This window comes from Heterodontus francisci, chromosome 33 (assembly GCF_036365525.1).
Source record: "Heterodontus francisci isolate sHetFra1 chromosome 33, sHetFra1.hap1, whole genome shotgun sequence".
NCBI lineage: Eukaryota > Metazoa > Chordata > Chondrichthyes > Heterodontiformes > Heterodontidae > Heterodontus > Heterodontus francisci.
Genome location: NC_090403.1, coordinates 44125079 through 44145393, shown reverse-complemented (window position 1 = coordinate 44145393; position 20315 = coordinate 44125079). Strand labels below are relative to the sequence as shown.

At 42.2% G+C, this 20315-nt stretch overlaps 1 protein-coding gene across 6 annotated transcripts in view; it reads right to left on the bottom strand.

The window, feature by feature from the left end:
- Window positions 1-5122: 5122 nt before the first annotated feature.
- LOC137348151 (signal transducer and activator of transcription 5B-like) overlaps window positions 5123-20315 on the bottom strand; it is a 218858-nt gene continuing 203665 nt past the window's right edge. For all 6 annotated transcript variants that reach the window (XM_068013415.1, XM_068013417.1, XM_068013416.1 and 3 more), the window contains 2 exons: window positions 18774-18881; window positions 5123-17483 (listed from right to left, as the gene is read on the bottom strand). In XM_068013415.1, coding sequence (XP_067869516.1) covers window positions 17357-17483; window positions 18774-18881 — 235 coding nt within the window. In that variant the 3' untranslated portion in view covers window positions 5123-17356. The remainder of the gene's footprint in view (window positions 17484-18773; window positions 18882-20315) is intronic.

Genomic DNA, 20315 nt, shown 5'->3' with positions numbered 1-20315 from the left:
TTCTCTGATGTTCTTTTGTTTAAGTCCTTATTTTTGTGATAAGATATTTCAGTTGCTGAGAAAAGGGGCAGTAAAAATCTTTTCAAACAGCAATGAGTGGTTCAATTGGCACTTTATTTTTAAAAACAACTGTTAGTCACCTCTCCTGATTGGCCATTCAGATCAGTTGTATCCACATATTTCCACGGTTTGGTGCTGGCAGTTTCCAGCCACTTACTTTTGAATAATACATTCCCTCCTCCACAGGTCTGTTCACTAATTTTTACATTTGTTTGGTGGGAGTTGCGACTAGGCCAGCATTTATTGCCCATCCTTAATTGCCCTTGAACTGAGTGTCTTGCTTAGCCATTTCAGAGGGCACTTAATAGTCAACCACATTGCTGTGGGTCTGGAATTACATGTAGGCCAGACCAGGTAAGGACAGCAGATTTCCTTCCCGAAAGGGCATTAGTGAACGAGATGAGTTTTTACAACAATTGACATTGGTCACTATTAGCCTAGATTGGATTCAAATTTCACCATCTGCTGGGGATTTGAACCCAGGCCCCAAAGCAGTCGCCTAGACGCCAAGTTCCTCGTCTAGTGACAATACCACTATGCCACTGCCTCCCCATTACTGCTGTTTTACTTTGAACTAAAGTGCTATGAGAAAATGGCAACAGGAAGTACCTGTTGCATTAGCAGTAGATTTCTCATGGCACTGCTCATGGCAAATTGGGGGATACACTCGTTCTGACCAGTGGTTCTTTGTGCTGCAAATTAAACTGAACTAAGATGTTAAAAAAAGAAAAATGTGTAAGGTTATGAGGAAAAGAGGAGGCAAGTGGGTCTAATTGGTATCCCTTTCAATCAGCCTGCACAGGCCAAATGACTTCAATCTATGCTGTATGATTTTACGTTCAATATTCAGTCCGTTAACACCTTTTCTGTACTAAGGCTTTGTCTTTCAACACACCATTAACATATTGTTTGCCTTTGCTCCATGACCTTTTGATCAGCTATGTGGCCTTGTCCAATCTACACCTTCCCTTTTGTTATCTCTTGCCCCACCCCCACCTCACTTGCTTATAACCTGTGACATTTTTAATATTTGTCAGTTCCGAAGAAGGGTCACTGACCCAAAACGTTAACACTGCTTCTCTTTCCACAGATGCTGCCAGACCTGCTGAGTGGTTCCAGCATTTCTTGTTTTTATTTAAGACTTATTTCTAATTGACCTCAGAAGTTTACACAAGTACATACAATTACCACACAGCAACTGTACCTCAGTGGTTGCATTCTCACCGAGTCAAAAGATTGTGTGTTCAAATAAATCTGGAGATTTGAGCATAAAATCGGGACTCTCAGTGTAGCAATCACTGGGTACTGCACTAGACTATCAGAGATGTCATCTTTCAGATGAGAGGTTAAACCGAGGCCACGTCTGCGCTCTCAAATGAACTTAGAAGATTTCATGGCACTATTTTGAAGCAGAGCAAGTGAGTTCACTCTGGTCTCCTTGCCAGCATTTATCCCTCAACCATTATCACTAAAACAGATTATTTGATTTTCACATTGACTTTAATATGTGTAAATTGGCTACTATATTTCCAACATTGCAAAAGTGAATACACTTTAAAAGTATTTAATTGGCTGTGCAGTAAAAATACATTCCCATATTCAACATACCTAAGGATCAGCAAATCCTTTTATGCTGGGCTGTACTACATAAAGCCCACAGACAGCATGGCCTCCCAGTCCTTCCTGTCATCTATCACGAAGGTCTTAGATGACAGCATGCAGGAGAGTCTGGACAAACTGCTAATTCTGGATGAGCTGATAAACACCGTCAGATCCTTCGAGGCGAGTAAAACTCCCGGAAGCGACGGCTTACTGGTTGAGTTGTATTTGGCCCTGTGGGACTGGATCGGCCCAGACCTGCTCGAAGTATACAAGAGTATGCTTCTGGCCAGGAGCATGTCAGAATCCATGAGGAAAGGCATCATTGCCCTCATCTACAAGTGGAAGGGGGAGAGGGTGGAAATCAGAAATTGGCGGCCCATCTCAGTGCTTAATGTTGATTATAAGATTCTGTCCAAAGTCATCACCAGTCGGGTCAAGTCTGCTCTGGAGTTGGTGATTCACCCTAACCAGACCTGTACTGTACCCGGCAGAAATATCTCTGATAGACGAGTGCTACTCAGAGATACGATCGCCTATGTACGGAACAGGTGGGTGGACACCTGCATCATCAGCTTGGACCAGGAGAAGGCTTTTGACAGGATATCGCACACCTACATGATGGACATGCTCTCCAAAATGGGGTTTGAGGAGGAAATCTGCAATTGGATCAAACTGCTCTACACAAACATCAGTAGCGCAGTCTCAATAAATGGGTGGGAATCAGAAAGCTTCCCGATCCAGTCTGGAGTCAGACAGGGCTGTCCTCTCTCCCCGTCTTGTTTGTTTGCTGTATTGAACCCTTTGTTGAGTCCATTAGGAAGGATGCGGGCATAAGAGGGGTGACAATCCCAGGCAGCGGAGACACTCAGGTCAAAGCCTCCCTGTACATGGTCGACGTCGCCATTTACTACTTGGTCTGCTGTCCATTCGCAGACTGATGAGCATCTGCGACCAGTTCGAACTGGCCTTGGGAGCCAAAGTTAACCACGGCAAGAGTGAGGCCATGTTCTTTGGGAACTGGGCTGACTGATCCTTTGTCCCCTTCACCGTCAGGTCAGACTACCTGAAGGTGCTGGGGATATGGTTTGGAGGGCCGGGGCGTGTGCCAAAACCTGGAAGGAGCGAGTAGTCAGGGTACACCATAAACTGAGCATGTGGGCACAGCGTTCTCTCTCTATTGTGGGTAAGAACCTGGTCATCAGGTGCGAGGCGCTCATGTTGCTGCTGTATGTGGCGCAGGTCTGGCCCATACCCCATTCCTGTGCTTTGGCGGTCACCTGAGCCATTTTCCGCTTTATTTGGAGATGCAAAATGGAACGGTCTGGAGGGACACCACATTCAAACCTCTAGATAAGGGTGGAAAAAATGTACCCAACATCACCCTCATCCTGACGACCACCTTCGTGTGCAGCTGCATCAAGCCTTGCGTAGAGCCCCAGTACGCAAACACCAAGTGTCACTACATGCTGAGGTTCTATCTGTCCCCAGTGTTGCAAAGGATGGGTCTGGTCACATTGCCATGGAACACTCCATCCAGTTGGATGTGCCATACCACTTATCCTTTGTGGAAAAGTTGCTGCGGAAAAACACCTTTGACCACCAATCCATCAGGCAGTGGTCTGCATGGAATGTCCTCAAGGCCCTACGAGATAAGGAGATGGTGGATCCTGTCGGATAGTTCCCTGAGCAGACTGCCAAAGGCATTTGGCAGAATGCCTCGTCACCAGAACTTTCAAACAAGCACCAAGACGTAGCTTGGCTGGTGGTGAGAAGGGTCCTCCCCGTCAAATCCTTCCTGCACGCCCGAAGTCTCACCCCCTCCACAAGCTGCCCTCGAGGTGGCTGTGGTGGGGAAGAGACTGTTGCCCACCTCCTTCTGGAATGTGTCTTTGCAAAGCAAGTGTGGAAAAAGATGCAGTGTTTTTTGTCGAGATTCATCCCAAGCAGCTCTGTAACACACTCTACGGTCTGTTCCCAGGGACGTACACTGAGAAAACATCAACTGCTACTGGAGGACCATCAATTCAGTGAAAGACACTTTGGTCTGCCTGAAACTTGCTGGCCTTCTAGCGCAAAGAGTTGTCCACGACCGAGTGTTGCAGACTGGCACATTCCAAGGTCCAGGACTATGTGCTGAGGGATGCACTAAAGCTTGGGGCAGCCTCTGCAAAGGCTCAATGGAGAAAGACCACAGTGTAAGGTCCTCCCAAAGTGAACCGAGGGGTTGGATCCATGAGAAACCACATGGACTGTATACACCAAATATGGGTTTGCTGTAAAATGTACATGGCATACAAAATGGAATGGAAGGGTTGTGAGGCAACTCACTCCTGTATTGAAGAAAACTGATTTCCTTTACACTTTTTGGAATGTCAACTTGGTGCTGTTTTGAACTGTTTTGTAATGCATTTTTTTTTTTTACAGAATTTTATGAATTAAGTATATTTTGGGGGGAAAAATTCCCATATTCAACAACTTAAGTAGTACAGCATTTATAACAAATATCTTGTTTCTAAGCAAACTGACTGGCTTTGCTTAGCTGTTACTTCCCTTGACTAAGTCAGAAGGTTTTGGGCTGAAGTCTGTCTCCAAGATTGAGTACATAATCAAGGTTGACTTTCCAATATCAATACTGTTGGAGGAGTCATTTAACTGAGATCACTCCTGCCTGTTCAACAGGCCAACATTTCTTCCTCATCGACCAAAACTGGTTGCTCATCTCAGTGGTGTCAGTGAGATCTTGCTGTTCACAACATCATGATATTTCAAAGTGGTCAAATGCACGTGAAATAGTGAGACATTTGAATGACCGCATAAGCATAAAAATTTGAAGTTCAATCCCTATTTTGTATTCGAACCCAATATGCCTCAAATACTTTCTTTATATTGCTAAGACTTAAAATATCACCATTGGCATGGCTTCAATGATTGCTTATTGGAATGTATTTTATTTTGTCGTAAACCTTTGCGTGAAATAACCCTTTGGGATTGACCAAGATTTTACAGGAATTGAAGACTAATCTCCAGGACACTGCTGCAAGCAACCCTGAAGAAAAATCATGGGGCTTGAAAAATAAATGTTCTTTTAAAAAGAAAAATCTTGGAATGATTTTAATGGTTAGAAAATATTTGATATGGAGGGAAAAAGGCTGTTTGATTGAGTCAGAAATCATCCAATTGGATAACAGAATCAATTTGCTTTCCAATTGGTGTGGGAAGGCAGTGTTCTGCGAGTAAGGATGTGTTGGGTGACTGGTAGGAGGAGCGTGGGGGCAGAGTGGTTGGAGGCAAGAGGTCATGTGATCACACCTACAGGAACATGTCCAACCAGAGTTGCCTACCCAACATATCCCCATATTAATAAAATGGTATGTGGATGCAAGTTTCTGTTGTTCAGTTTGCTCTGCCTCTAGCCTAGTTAACCAGGTGTGTCAAGAGAAGCGTTGAGACAACAAAGAGGTAGTTAAAAAATAAATCAATTTACTGATAAAGCTTATTAACAGACATACATTCTATCCAATTTAAATGAACTTCAGGATTGTAAACGTTTATTTGTTATTACAATAATTTTTTGTAACAAAATTGATGAAAGCACTGTAAAAATGAATCGCCGAAGTGATGGCGTTATGGACTTAGTGATGATGAACCATAAAATTGCCGTTAATTCTGTATTGTTTTATGATGTACACAGCATAAGCACAATGAAGAACAAATACAGCATAACTTACGTGTCCCATTAAAAATATTGCTTTTACTGATATTAGTAAAATCAAATAGAGACTGTAAATTGTTCCTTTTTCTCCCAAACATTATCATCACTCTGGGTGAGAAATAAGTGGAGCAGATTGAAAGTACTTTGAAGGGGTAGTTGTCTTCTTTCTTCATATGCAGGGATCCTTCACACACTGAATTACTTTCACAACAGCAAGCCCAAATGAAATGTGCAGAACACGTGTCACTTTAAATTCACACAAGGATGCATTGATCTATGTCCTCACACTGAATACAACCTTGCACTAGTTACTGTATTTTGTTTACTTTTGACCAGTTGGTTTCAGGTTCTCTAAAGTAAAGGGCAGTGAGAATAAAGAAAATTGAAAGTATGAACGTTGAACTGAGCTTCATAATCTACTTATTAGGTGTCCTCCACAAACATTCAGTTGGCACAAATACCTGTGCAAGCAAACACAACTTGAATCATTCTTCACACGGTAAGAACCATCCTGCCAGTATTTGGGATCTTTATCTTAATAGCTAATCTTCTAGGTCAGGTTAGTTTCTACATGTTTCATGAACTATCAATGGAAGACTTGCTTCATGACAGATTAGAACTAGTTGCCCAAAGTCACAGTCAAACCCATTGTGTTCTCAACCTATACCTATATAGCTTTCCATCAGGGATTGTTGGATACTGATTAGGAACTTTAGCTTATTTTTCACTCCCCACATCATGAACAATAAGGCTATAAGATTACCTTGTGGAGTCTTAGTCATTTTTCAAATTTATAGCATCTCTTATTCATGTTATGACCAGGTGAGAAATGGGTCTAGTGTTCCCTATCAGCCTTCACCTGGTCTTACCGTAACTGGGTTTAACTTTTAAAACACTGTTTTTAGCTCTCCCTTGGTGAATCCTTGTTCACCGCTTTCCAATTATAAGGCAAAGAAACCAGCACAAATGGGTTTTCTTAGGTTTAAAGAAAAGTTGAAATTTATTAAACTTGAACGTAAACTCTAATTCGGTTGACGCCTATAGATACACGACACACCCACACTAGCATGCATACGCAATACACACATGCAAATAGAGACAAAAAAAGAGAAGAAAACTAAAGTGGAAAAGTTTGAGGCAATATCTGGAGTTTTTGTTATGGTTCTTCGAATTCACTGTAGGTATAGATCTTACTTTTTGTTGGGGCCCAGTATTCTTCTTCAACCTTGTTTGCTGTAGGAGACTTTTCTCTCTTGGGGTTCATGTGTCTTCAGTGGATTCAGAGGCTTGTAGAAAGAGATGGGAGCAGACAGGAGAGATCTTCTCAGTCCAGGAGCAAACAGTCTTTCTTTTTTCAGTTCAAATTCTCTGTGGCTAGTTCAAAAGACCCCTGGAACAGCCAGTTATTCATGTTACCAGCTGGTCTAACCAGTCCTGGCCCCTGCGAATTGTATCACCGTAGCAGGCCCTGGAATGAACTTCCCCACCCCTTCACTGTCCTGTGATCAACATCCACTGGGGGTTGAATGTGTCAGGGAATGCTCCTTTGTCTACACAAGCAACGTCTGTTAATACGCAAATGTCTTTTCCAGCCACGGTTGATCAGTTTAACAAGTCATTTCCCATCTCCAGCAAGAGTTTAAAATTAATGTCCAGGACAAAGTTCATGTGCCTCATTCTTGGGAGGTGGGGGCCTAGCATGACACCTCCACACCCAAAAGAATTAAACGCGATTTGAGAAAAGCACATTTCATTAAAAGGGTCGAGAGAAAACATGATACAGAAAAAAACCATGCATTTCTCTCATTCATTCACAAATCCTAAAACTTATTGAAATCGCCCCTTTTTAAGCATCCCAATAAACATGTGGTTCTTTTTTTAGGGAAGTTTCTCTTCCATTTGCCTACTTCCATGGCTGCCTAGGGTCTTTGTTCCTGTTGAAATGGGGGGGGGGGGGAATGGGGGTTACATTTAATTAGCCCCAACCTGGAATTTTTCCCCCCCAGGAGAGTCAGTAGTGGGGGAGGGGTTGGAGTCTATCCTGAATGCACAATCTGTGCTTTGCTGAATCATGCAAAGGCTTTTGACTTCAGGGGATGGGTGTTTTGCTTTTTTTGTGACTGTGGGGGAGGATTCTTTGCTAATCTCCCCTTTGTTTCAGAGGACACTTCTGCCTGCAGGTATTTGTGCAGACTCTACTGCACTCCCCTGTGGCACTTCAACCAGGTGAGGCATCACCCTCAGTTTCTCTAACCCCCCCTTAGAGGTCGTTCTTTGTCTCTGCAGGTTCCTGTAAAGGCTGTTGGAAACTCTGGTGGAGTGCTTCTAGTGTCTGTATTTACGTAGTGGGTTGTGGGGTCTAACTTTTCACCTTTTTTGGGGTTGGCTGACTGGACAGTAAGGGTTTTCATCCAGGATTTCTTTTAACCTGCCCTCTTGGTAACATTTCCCCTTTCCTTTCTAAACTTTTGCCAGCCTTGTGCCTGCCTGTCCCTTTTGTTCTCGGCGGGGGTCCCTTACAGTTCACCAGCCCTCTGCTCCTAACTTCGACCTCCTAACATCGGTACAGGACTTAGGGGGTGTAGGTTTCACTAAGTTGGGGTTTCCCCTAAACCTGGCGCATGTGGCAACTCCTACAGTACTCCACCACATCTTTGTGGAGGTTTGGCCAGCCAAACTGCCATCTTATGCAGGCTTTGGTCTTTTGTATACCAGCATGTACAGCCACTGAAGTCTCGTGGGCTCTTCTTAATATTTCTCTCCGGTACCTCTGTGGTAACACTAACTGGTGAACCAGTAACCACTCCTTGCTCTCAGGTCTGTGAGGAGAACTCGATTTCCTCATTAGTACCTCATTCTTTAATCAGGGACTCCCTCTGCTTCACTTTCAGACTTCGCAGCCTGTGCTCTCACCATACTGGGTCAGCTCACTGAGCCTCACCACCTAGGGAAAATCCATTCAATTCATTCCCCTGGTCTCCTAACTTTCCAAAGAAAATCTCAGACAGACTTGGTCATCTGTCTGCAATGATAATTCAGTCTCCTATGGGGGAGCTGGCTTGATCATGGCCTGATCCACTACACATTCAGGGAAACTGCAGGGGTCTGTCTCCTGCGGTTGGTCTTTCACTACTGGGGGTGTGTCTACCACCTTCATCCCTTCCAGATCATTACCTAGAAGCAGATCAACCCTGTCCACAGGCAAACTAGACACAATCCCTATGGTCACCGGTGCCGAAACTAGGTCACACTTTAGGTGCACCCGGTGTACAGGTACAGGCATACACCACCCTCCAATACCATTCACATGTACACAGCACTCTTAGGGGGAAAAGGCCAGGCCGTTTCCCAGTAAAAGGGATCTAGTGGCCCCTGTGTCCCTGAGAATTACTATGGGCTTGCTTGCCCCACTCAAGGGGTATGGGGTTACTTTTCCTTCAGACACAAAACCCTGATAACCTTCAGGAATCCTATGAAATTTTCCTGCACTTGCAGCCGTAAGCTTCCTGGGTCTCACTCTTACTGCAGTTAAAGCCACAGCTTGTTCTGCTGTGCTTTCCATCAGGTTCACTTATCACTGAGCAGGTGTGCCCTAATTAACCCTACAGGATTTCCCTTTAGTTTCCAGCAGTCAGCTTTTAAATGCCCTGCTTTATTACAATAGAAGCACACAGGTCTCCGGGTCTCACTCTTGCTCACAGCACCTTCCTTTTTGGCTGGAGGAGAGCCCCCTGTGTCTCCTGCTTTTCTTTCTCTCCCAGGACTGCTTGGGCTCCTATCACCTTCCCACCCTTTGTCCTTTTTGGATTTGTGGGGGTGAGTAAGAAAGGTTCTCCCCTGGGAAACCACCGACTTATAAATTAAAACAAACTCATTGGCCAGAACGGCCACTTGCCAGGCTCTCTGAACCCGCTGCTCCTCTACATGGGTCTTTATTAAGAGTGGGAGAGAGTGTTTAAATTCCTCTAACAGAATTACTTTCCTGAGATTCTCATAGCTGAGCAAGAGCACTCGGCCACTGGTCAAAAGCCAGCTGCTTACTTCTTTCAAACTCCAGATACGTTTGATTAACGTTCCTTCTGGAAGGCTCTTTCTTTGTCCCTCTCCTGTCTCTCTCTTTCCTCTAATTCAAGTTTCCTCTGTTCCAATTGTAGTTTTGTTAGCAATACCGTGTCGGGGTCTACTTCTAAACCTGCTTCTGCAGATTCAAGGGAAAAATGGTTGGCCACTAGCCTTAGGAGTTCAGACTTCTTAGCCTTGCCACGTACAGTGATCGCATACTGCTCAGCAATTTCCTCAACTCTTCCATAGACAGTGCTTTTAACTTATCCCAAGTTACTTCACCCTGGCTTTGGGGAGCTACTAGCTTCAGTCACAGACATGTTAGTATTCAAGCACACAGAACCACAAGAAAACCTGTAATGAAATCTTGCTCTTTTTTGATTAGGAACAATATGGCTTCCCACTTCCAATTTCTCTCATTTGTCTGTGGGTAAAATCCCGGATGAGCCCCCAAATTTCTGTTCCGACCAGGTGAGAAAGGGTCTAGGGTTCCCTCTCAGCCTTCACCTGGTATTAACGTAACAGGGTTTAATTTTTAAAACACCGTGTTTTTGGCTGCCCCTTGGTGAATCCTCGTTCACCACTTTCCAATTATACGACAAAGAAACCAGCACAAACAGGTTTTCTTAGGTTTAAAGAAGAAAAGTTGAAATTTATTAAACTTGAAAAACTCTAATTCCGTTGACGCCTACGGATACATGACGCGCCCATGTTAGCATGCATACGCGATACACATGCAAAGAGACAGAAAAGAGCATAAGAAAAATAAAGTGGAAAAGTTTGAGGCAATATCTGAAGAGCTTTTGTTAGGGTTCTTCGAGCTCACTGTAGAGTCCTTGATTGTAGGTAGATCCTACTTTTCGTTGGGGCCCAGTATTCTTCTTAAATGTTGTTCGCTGTTGGAGACTTTTCTCTCTTGGGGTTCATGTGTCTTCAGAGGCTTGTGAGAAAGAGATGGGAGCAGACAGGAGAGATCGTCTCAATCCAAAAGCAAACAATCTTTCTTCTTCCAGTTCAAACTCTCTGCGGCTAGTTCAAAATACCCTTGGAACAGCCAGTTAGTCATGTGACCAGCTGGTCCAACCATTCCTGGCCGCAGTGGATTGCATCACCTCAGCAGGCTTTGGAATGCATTTCCCCACCCCATCTCTGACCGGTGATCAACATCCATTGTGGGTTGAATGTGTTAGGGAATGGTCCTTTGTCTACACAAGCACCGTCTGTTAATATGCAACTGTCTTTTCCAGCCATGGCTGATCTGTTTAACAAGTCATTTTCTCACTCTAGCAAGAGTTTAAAATCAATGCTCATGACAAAATTAATGTGCCTCATTAATGGTAGGTGGGGGCCTAGCATGACATTCACATTAAGTTGCACAGTCCTTACTGGTTCTGGAGAGATCACTTTTCTGTCTTAGCATCAGGATCACTCTTCACCTGACCCCTGCTTCCACACCCAAGCTCAGATTTTCTTTGTGACTTATTCTATACTGAGAACAACTTCCTTCAAAGCTCACTGACCATAAAGTGACTAACTCATCAAGGCTTAAGGAGATGGTGAAGAGGGTTTGTGATAAATTAGGAGTGCTAAAATATGGACAAAGACCCCATAGATAGGTAATTACACAATGTCATTTAGGTATCGCTGACTCCATCCCTCTCCTTGGGAACTGTCTTGCGACTGAACCAGACTGTTTGTAACCCCTTGGTGTTATATTTGACTTGGAGATTGGCCTCCTACCACACATTCGCACCATCACCAAAACTACCTATTTTCACCACCGTAACATCTGACTTTGATCTTACCTCAGAGCTTATCTGCTGCTGAAACCCTCATTCACACTTGTTACCTCTAGCCTTGATTATATCGCGCATTATTGGCTGTTCTCCCACATTCTATCCCCCACATACTTGGTCATTCCAAACTCTGGTACCCACGTCCTAAATTCACACCAAGGCCACCACCCCCCCATACTTGCTAATTTACACTGGCTCCCAGTCAAGCAAAGCCTCGATTTCAAGATTTTTATCCTTGTTTTCAAATCACTTCATGGCCTTGTCCCTCCCCATTTCTGTAATCTCCTTCAGTCCTACAACCTCCCTTAGATCTCCGTTCCGCAAATTCTGGCCTTTTGAGCATTCCCGATTTTAATGACTCCATCACTCATGGTGTGCCTTCAGTTGCCTCGGCGCTAGGCTCTAAAATTCCCTCCCCATATTGCTTCACCTTTCTTTCCTGTTTTAATTTGCTACCTAAAACCTACCTCTTTGACCAAACTTTTGGCCATCTGGCCTAGTATCGCCCTTTGTGGCTCAGTGTCAAATTTTGTTCCATAACACTCTTGTAAAACACCTTGGAACATTTTGTGTTCAGGGCACGACATAAATGCAAGGGGTTGCTGTTGTTACCCTTTATTCACCATAAGAGCCTTACAAAACTATCAATCTAGGAGGATTGCCTCTATCTTTTGACGAAACATAAAAGACCAAAAAGGTAACCAATGTGTAGGCGTGGAAGATATTGGTATGGTTCTCAATCAATACTTTGTGTCTGTCTTCACAAAAGGGGAGGACAATGCAGATATTGTAGTTAAGGAGGAAGAGTGTGAAGTATTGGTTGTGATAAACATAGGGAGAGAGAAGTATTAATGGGATTAGCATCCTTCAAAGTTGAGAAATCACCAGAGCCAGATGAAATGTACCCTAGCCTGTTAAAAGAAACAAAAGAGAAAATAGCAAAGGGTCTGACTATCATTTTCCAACCCTCACTGGATACAGGTGGGGTGCCGGAGGATTGGAGAACTGATAACGTTGTACTTCTGTTTAAAAAGGGAGCGAAGGATGGACCGAATAATTATAGGCCAGTCAGTCTAACCTCAGTAGTGGGCAAATTATTGGAATCTATTCTTAGAGACAGAATAAACTGTCACTTAGAAAGGCACAGGTTAATCAAGGATAGTCAGCATGGATTTGTTAAGGGAAGATCTTGTTTGACCAACTTGATCGAATTTTTTGAAGAGGTAACAAGGAAGATGCATGAGGGTAGTGAAGTTGATGTGGTCTGCATGGATTTTAGCAAGGCTTTTGACAAAGTCCCACATGGCAGACTGGATACAAAAATAAAATCCAATGGGATCCAGGGAAATGCAGCAAGGTGGATACAAAATTGGCTCAGTGGCAGGAAACAAAGGGTAATTGTTGACAGGCGTTTTAGCGACTGGATGGCTGTTTCCAGTGGCATTCTGCAAGGCTCAGTACTGAGTCCCGTGCTTTTTGTGGCATATATTAACGATTTGGACGTAAATGTAGGGGGCATGATCAAGAAGCGTGCAGACGACACAAAGATTTGCCGTGCAGTAGATGGCTAGGAGGACAGCTGCGGGTTCCGGAAGATATTGATGGTCTGGTCAGATGGGCACAAAAAGCGGCAAACTGAATTCAACTTGAAGAGTGAGGTGATGCATTTGGGGAGGTAAAACAAGGCAAAGGAATACAGGATTAATGGGAAAATACTGAGAAATGTAGATGATGAGGGACCTTTGAGTGAATGTCCACAGATCCCTAAAGGTAGCAGGACAAGTCGATAACGTGGTTAAGGCGGTATATGGAATCCTTTCCTTTATTAGCCGAGGTATAGAATACAAGAGCAGGGTGGTTATGCTGGAACTGCATAACTTATTGGTTAGGCCACAATTTGAGTACTGTGTGCAGTTTTGGTCACCTCATTACAGAAAGAATGTAATTGCACTAGAGAGGATACTGAGGAGATTTACGAGGATGTTGCCAGGGCTGGAAAAATGCAGCAATGAGGAAAGATTGGATAGACTGGGGTTGTTCTCCTTGGGAGAGAGAAGGCTGAGGGGAGATCTGATTGAAATGTACAACATTTTGAGGGGCCTGGATAGAGTGGAGGTGAAGGGTCTATTCACCTTAGCAGAGATGTCAATGACAAAGGGGCACAGATTTAAACAGATTGGTAGAAAAATCAGAGGGGAGATGAGGAAAAACTTTTTCACCGAGAGGGTGATGGGGGTCTGGGACTCACTGCCTGAAAGGGTGGTTGAGGCAGAAACCCTCAACTCATTCAAAAGGAGTCCGGATATGCACCTCATGTGCCGTAATCTGCAGGGCTACAGACCAAATGCTGGAAGGTGAGATTAGAATAGGTGGATTGTTTTTCTGCCGGCACAGACACAATGGGCCAAGTGCCCTCTTTCTGTGCCTTAAACTTTCTATGATTCTATTCTATTAGACAGACATGCTTCAAGTACTGCCCTGGTTCTTGACCAAATTTGAACTGCAATGTTTGGCAAACATGAGATATTCCATTTAGTTGCCTTAAAAAGCAATCCCTCTCACATGTTTATCAAATATTAGTTTCAATACTCAGGATAGCATTCTCAGTAGGTCTGTTTTGGTAATAGAAGTTATAGCTAAGTGGACCTCAGGGACATTTACTGGTTAAATGGTTCTACTCAGCCTTTTTGGTAAATGTTGTTTGTCAGATGTAACTAAGGCATTCTTTCAAGAGCACAACAATCATCTTACCCAGATACAACTGAGACTACTGGGGTGGGAGAGAGGGAGCAGTGTACCAAATGAAGAACTGAGCTAGCTCACAGGTCCTAGGCCTTTATAAATAGTGGAAATGGAGTCATTAATGGATTGGTGTTGTGGGGGTGATGCGTGTGGGGGAAGCGGGTATAGTCCTAACGAGATCAGGAGGATAAAAATGATTTTTTAAAATTTCATTCATGGAATGTTAGGATCACCAGCAAGGCCAGCATTTATTGCCCATCCCTAGTTGCCAGTGAGCTACTTGCTTGAACTGCTGCAGTTCCTGTGGTGAAGGTACTCGCACAGTACTCATAGATGAGGAGTTCCATTTTTGATTCAGCAACAATGAAGGCACAGCAATATATTTCCAAGTCTGGGTGGTCCGTAACTTGGAGCGGACAACCAGTCAAGATTGGAAAAGTTCTAACAATTTGCAAGTGGTGCCTGAATGACCAAGAAAAACACGTTCCTGATTTGTATGGTTCAAAATTATGATACATGTGCCTTGGCATCAACAATAGTCAAGCATCAACTCTGTATCTGACTGCATCATAAATCCACCCTCTCAGCAATGGGAAAGCTGTGTCACAGAAACAACCACAACAGTTAAATCAGACAATTCTTTGAAGATTGGACACCATAGCATTTAGACCAATGAGGGATTCTCAAAAAAGTGTCACTTAAAGAAAGTCTCTCCTTGCTAACATGCACACCACAATGCAAGTCTGCGTAGTAGTCATACATGCACAAAAGTAGGATTTTCTTCTGTTCAAGATGATAAATGCCAGTGAAGGAGAGCTGCAATTTTTTTTGCATGTCCACTGCCATCAAGCATTCCCAGGTCAGGTGTAGAACAGATTAAATTCAGGGTAACAGCTCTCCCCAACTATCCCAGCCACATATCTGAATCCCAATTTCAGAAGTGTAGTACTGCACTTCAGACATGTCTATTTCATAGACTAGCAATTCTGAAGGCTTCTTTGAAGACGCTACTGAATTGAGAGATATGGACTGATGCCAGAGAGCTGAAATAAGACAAAGCAAGCTGACATAGTACCCTTATAGCCTGAATGAGAAGGTACCACATCCCTATCTACATTAGATTCATAGCCTGAAGTACGTAAACGGCTGTGCCATTCAATTTAACACAAAAGGAAAACATATATTCTTTAATACTGGCCAACATTGCAGAAAAGTGCACAAGATTGTATCCAAGTCAGATCATGCCTCATGAGATGCACCAGGAATTAAGTTCATCATAATGTCATTCCTAAAGGCAGGTGAATGAGAGTTTTTGGGAGAACTTTGCTGTCAATGAGAAAGAGAGATCAATATAACAGATGAATGGGGAGATACAATATGAAGAAGTGGTGTATGAAGGAAAGCCCGATACTGGGAGCATTCCTACCAGAATTTAGAAGGATAGAAATCCATCTTCTCCTGTTTGCACTGCAAAGAGGCAAATGTCTGACATGCAGGAGTCCAGAAGAAACAATTTTTTCTCTTGTACAGATCTACATTGTATCAGAACTAGCAAAAATTGTTTGGCAGTAGCAATACACTGGTCTTTTGTTAGTTTACTCTACATTAAAGATAGCCAAATATTCTGTAACTGTAAAGTAAAATGTTACATCTCAGTAGGCCTGGGCGTATTAACAAAAAAAACAAAGAAGCAATGGGCACAAGCTGTTAGAATACTTGATTTTTTTTATGGGAAAGTACATCGGATAATTTAAAATGTAAACATCTGCATTGCTTCCGTCCTCCCCTTTTCGTTTGTGGTTATTAGGCTGAACATGACATTCCTGAACAAGGAATTATAGCAGAGTGGGCACCCCTTTAAGAGAACAAATACCATTTCATTTCCTGTACATTGTATAGTGGTTGCTAAAAACAAATGATTAAAAAATTCCCTTTATTAATTTATTAGAGGAGTGGTCCCATTGAAAGGCTTCTGCTGCAACAAGGAATACTTTTTGTTCAACCAATGTCCCAGTACTGCTAGGATCAAGTATAGGCAGAGTCACACCCAACAACACACACATAAGTTTCTAATACTACCCTCGACTGCACCAATTGACCTTCATTAGAGCTTATTAAGGCATCTGAGAGATTAGCCTGGCTATTTTTCCTCAATGTGATTACTATCCACTGTAGACTAGAATGCATTAAATCCTTTTCACACATATCTCTGTCACAAGGAAGAGATCAAGATATTGGCTAAACATGACACTAGAGACAAAAAAAAAGTCTTCCATACGGCCATAGAGACATCCAAAGTAACCCGAGATACTTTCATCTAAGTAGCCCTGTATGTGGAATATTGCTTTTCCATGACTTAAGAAGCAGCTATTGTACAGCTTCTCTCTTCTGATACCCATAATTTTTTTTCTTGACAATTCCGAAGTTACAGTCATAAGGTAACTAGTTTGTATGACTGAATTCAGGCAACTAGGCAGTTTTGCACATGTTGATACAACACAAACTAGTCATCTTATAAACGCCTTGATTTTGTTCAGTGCAAATTTTAACTGCTATGCCATCCCCAACTCATGCACTTTTTATACAAACAACATGACCTAAACTATGTAACAAGAGCTTCCTCCTAAAACTGTCCTGATGAGTGAAATAAAGGCCAAATGTGTGATTTTCTTTTTTTAAAAACCTTTTCAATTCAGAGTGATCATGGGAACACCCAATGCAAGCATAAACAAAATGGTTCCGGGTACAAAAATATACATCATAAACTCTCCCTTCTAAATGTCTCTTCATGAACATATCACTAATACTTCATGATGGGTCTAAATTTTTTTAAAGAGCAAAATCATTGTTAGTGTGGCCCTTCTGTGCCAATTTATGACCCAATGTTCAATTGAAGTTGCCAATCAAAAACTGAACAATAATTTCCAAAATACATAAAGAACTATCTTAGCAAATGATTAAAAAAATTAGAAGCCACACATAATTTAAGTAGCTCTGACTGGCTTCTTGCTAAGGGCAGTGATTTAAGTTGGGTTTTAATTGGGTATTGACTTGCGAAACAGAACAGATTAAAATACAAATTAAAACTGTACTGGATTATCGACCAAAAAAGGAACAACTAAAACTCAAAGGGTAAATAAAAACCATGCAAATAGCAACTTGCATTTTGTACAACAGAAAACTATAATCCACAGTCTCCAAAACTGCAGCCTTCTTCCAAGCAAACAAGACATTTAAAAACATTTGCGTTGCCTCAACATGCACAAAAATATTAGATTCACAAGCAATATTAACATTTCACATTATGAATGTTTTGGAAATGAAGCAACTTATGGAATGAAACCATAAGAAACAATTATTTCTATGAGGTGGGGATGGTCAATCATGTTGGTTGATGAGGAAGCCACTGATTATCCATTGGTCTGCGCAGAAGTTCCTCCACATGTCTGGCAACATCCATCGTATCATCTAGGTCAAAATCACCATCAGGATCAAGCATACTGTCTGGGCTAAACAAAAGAAAATCACGAAGTCTTATAAAAAGTGGATTCAATTCATCAGCAGGATAATAAGACATGTGTTACTGTAAAACAAAATAACGTTTCATTGTACTTTCTGAATGCATCTTTGCAAACAGAATCTGTCAAAAGGAATAGACTGTTTTGTTGCTTTGTGCATCCAATATCAAAGATGTCAACAACAACAACAACAACATACATTTATACAGCATGTTTTAAATGTAGGGAAATGTCCCAAGGTGCTTCACAGGAGATTAATCAGACAAAAACGGACTGAGCCAAAAAATCTATCAGAACGGGGAGTAAAAGCTTCGTTAGAGAGGTAGGATTTTCGGTAGAGGGTCTTAAAAGGAGAGAGAAGTGAAGAGAAGCTTTAGAAACCATATTGCTGAAGGCATGGATGAGGTTTTCAGATAAGTTGAGTCAGGGTAGAGAAAGATAATATTATTGCGGTGGAACTAGGTGGTCTGTGAAAGGACAGAATATGGGCTTGCTCCTGGGTCAAAAATAGGACACCAAGGTTGCAAACACTCTGATTCAGCCAGAGATGGTGGCCGGAGAGGGAGATGGAATAAGTGGTCAACAGTTTAGTGGGAATGGAGTCATGAATGGGTGAGATAGTGGCGCAGTGGTAATGTCACTGAACTAGTAATCCAGAGACCTAGGCTAATGCCAAGGACATGGGTTCAAATCCCACCATGGCAGCTGGTGGAATTTAAATTCAATTAATAAATTCAATTTATTAATAAATTCAATTAATTAAAAAAAAATATGAAATTGAAAGCTAGTCTCAGTAATGATGCCATGAAACTATCAATTGTCATAAAAAACCCATATGGTTCATTCAAATCCTTTAGGGAAGGAAATCTGCCATCCTTACCTGGTCTGGCCTACATGTGACTCCAGACCCACAGCAATGTGGCTGACATAGGGGAATGGCCTCTCAAACCATTCAGTTCAAGGGCAATTAGGGATGGGCAACAAATGTTGGCCTTGTCAGTGATGCCCACATCCCATGAAAAAAAAAGAGCAGGTCGGGTCTCATAGATAAATATAGCTAGCATGATAGGAGAGAAGAGCGAGAAAGGCATGGGTAGAGTGCTAGGGAAGGGGTAGCCTCAGGGGCAGTTTGGTTTGTTCAGTGTGCAGAAAAGGATACACCACCTGGATCATAGGGGGCAAAGGTCTGTTCACAGGCATATCTCTTGTTCTGTTCAGAGACAAGTTAGCATTAAAAGGCTACCAAAACATAATAGTTAACAACTGAGATAAAATGCTTACTTTTGCGGATAGAGGGGATACTGTGGTGGGGGACAAACGGCAGGTGATGCTGCATGTTCCATATAGGTACTGCTTGCTGAGGTTGCATCAGATGACGCTGTGGCAAATCTGTAAGCAGCAAGATTATCAACTCTAAGCAGTATAGCAGCTGTTTTAATATTTTTACTTTTACAAAGTACATACAATAACCTCCAATATTGCAAGTACAGATACAACAATAACGCTCCATACAATGTAGTGGCATATCACCTTAAATTCTGATATCCAACTTTAATAAACTTTAATATTCTTAGCATTCTGACCATCTTGTACGTGGTTGGTGATATATTTCCCAACAAAGATTCTGAAAACAGACCTAACCATTTAGATTTTTTTTTTAAATTGAACTATATTACTGGGAAACTCCATTGAAAAAAATGTTGTTTCCTGAAGGAAATATTTGAGAAGACCATGGTAAAGATCCCAGTTTAAGGCCACACAAAATTACTCTCTGCATACATTTTTGTATTAATACATACATATTGGTACTCTAATCCTTGCAATGTATATTTCCAGACTCCTTTATGAAAACCCATGTTCAATCATCTGCTGAGGCGTAAAGTGGGAACTGAACATTTCCTCTCTTCTCCCTATCTCCATCCACATCCACAGGGGAAACCAACCTTATTATTTACCTTTTCTTTAGCCTTTTCACAACCAATGATAAACTCTTTTGACATATGACTATGTCATTATAGGTGTGAATAATGAACTAATATGTAAATTATAAAACTCTAATACTGAATACAGAAAAATAGGAAATATGCAGCAATAAAAGGTAAACTCGGAAAGTTTTAAACCCAAGACATATCTTTCTGGTTATAATTTTAATTTCCAGATTAGAGATATGAATGAGTTATTTAATCAACACCACTCAATTTTCTGTAAACTGATCGGGAGACTGAGTGAGACCGGCGGTGTTTAAAAAGAGCAGTGACAGCACGTCTGAGTTTTGGAAAAAAAAGCCAACAGTGTCATCACAGGAGAGCTGCAAGGTGATTGGTTGGTGAGTAGCAGCTGTTAGAATATCTTAAAAAAAAGGGGTAAGTTTTTATTTGTTGAAAATAAAACCTCTGGTGATAAGGTGAGTACTACTAAAGTGTTTTTTTTTAAGGACTTTAGATTGGAGTGGGTAGAACAAGGTCCCTAGTATAATTAGGATTTTTTTAATTAAGGGAGTAACTAATTAACCTAAGGGCAAGTCATGGCAGGAAAGCTCAGCCCCGTGATATGTTCCCCCTGTGCTATGTGGGAAATCAGGGACACTTCAAGTGTCCTTGATGACCAAATGTGCACGAAGCGTATCCAGCTGCAGCTACTGGCTACCCGCATTACGGAGCTGGAGCTGCGGGTGGATTCACCGTGGAGCATCCGCGATGCTGAGGAAGTCGTGGATAACACGTTTAGTGAGGTGGTCACACTGCAGGTAATGGCTGCACAGGCAGAAAAGAGATGGGTGACCACCAGATGGAGTAGTAGGCGCAAGCAAGTAGTGCAGGAGTC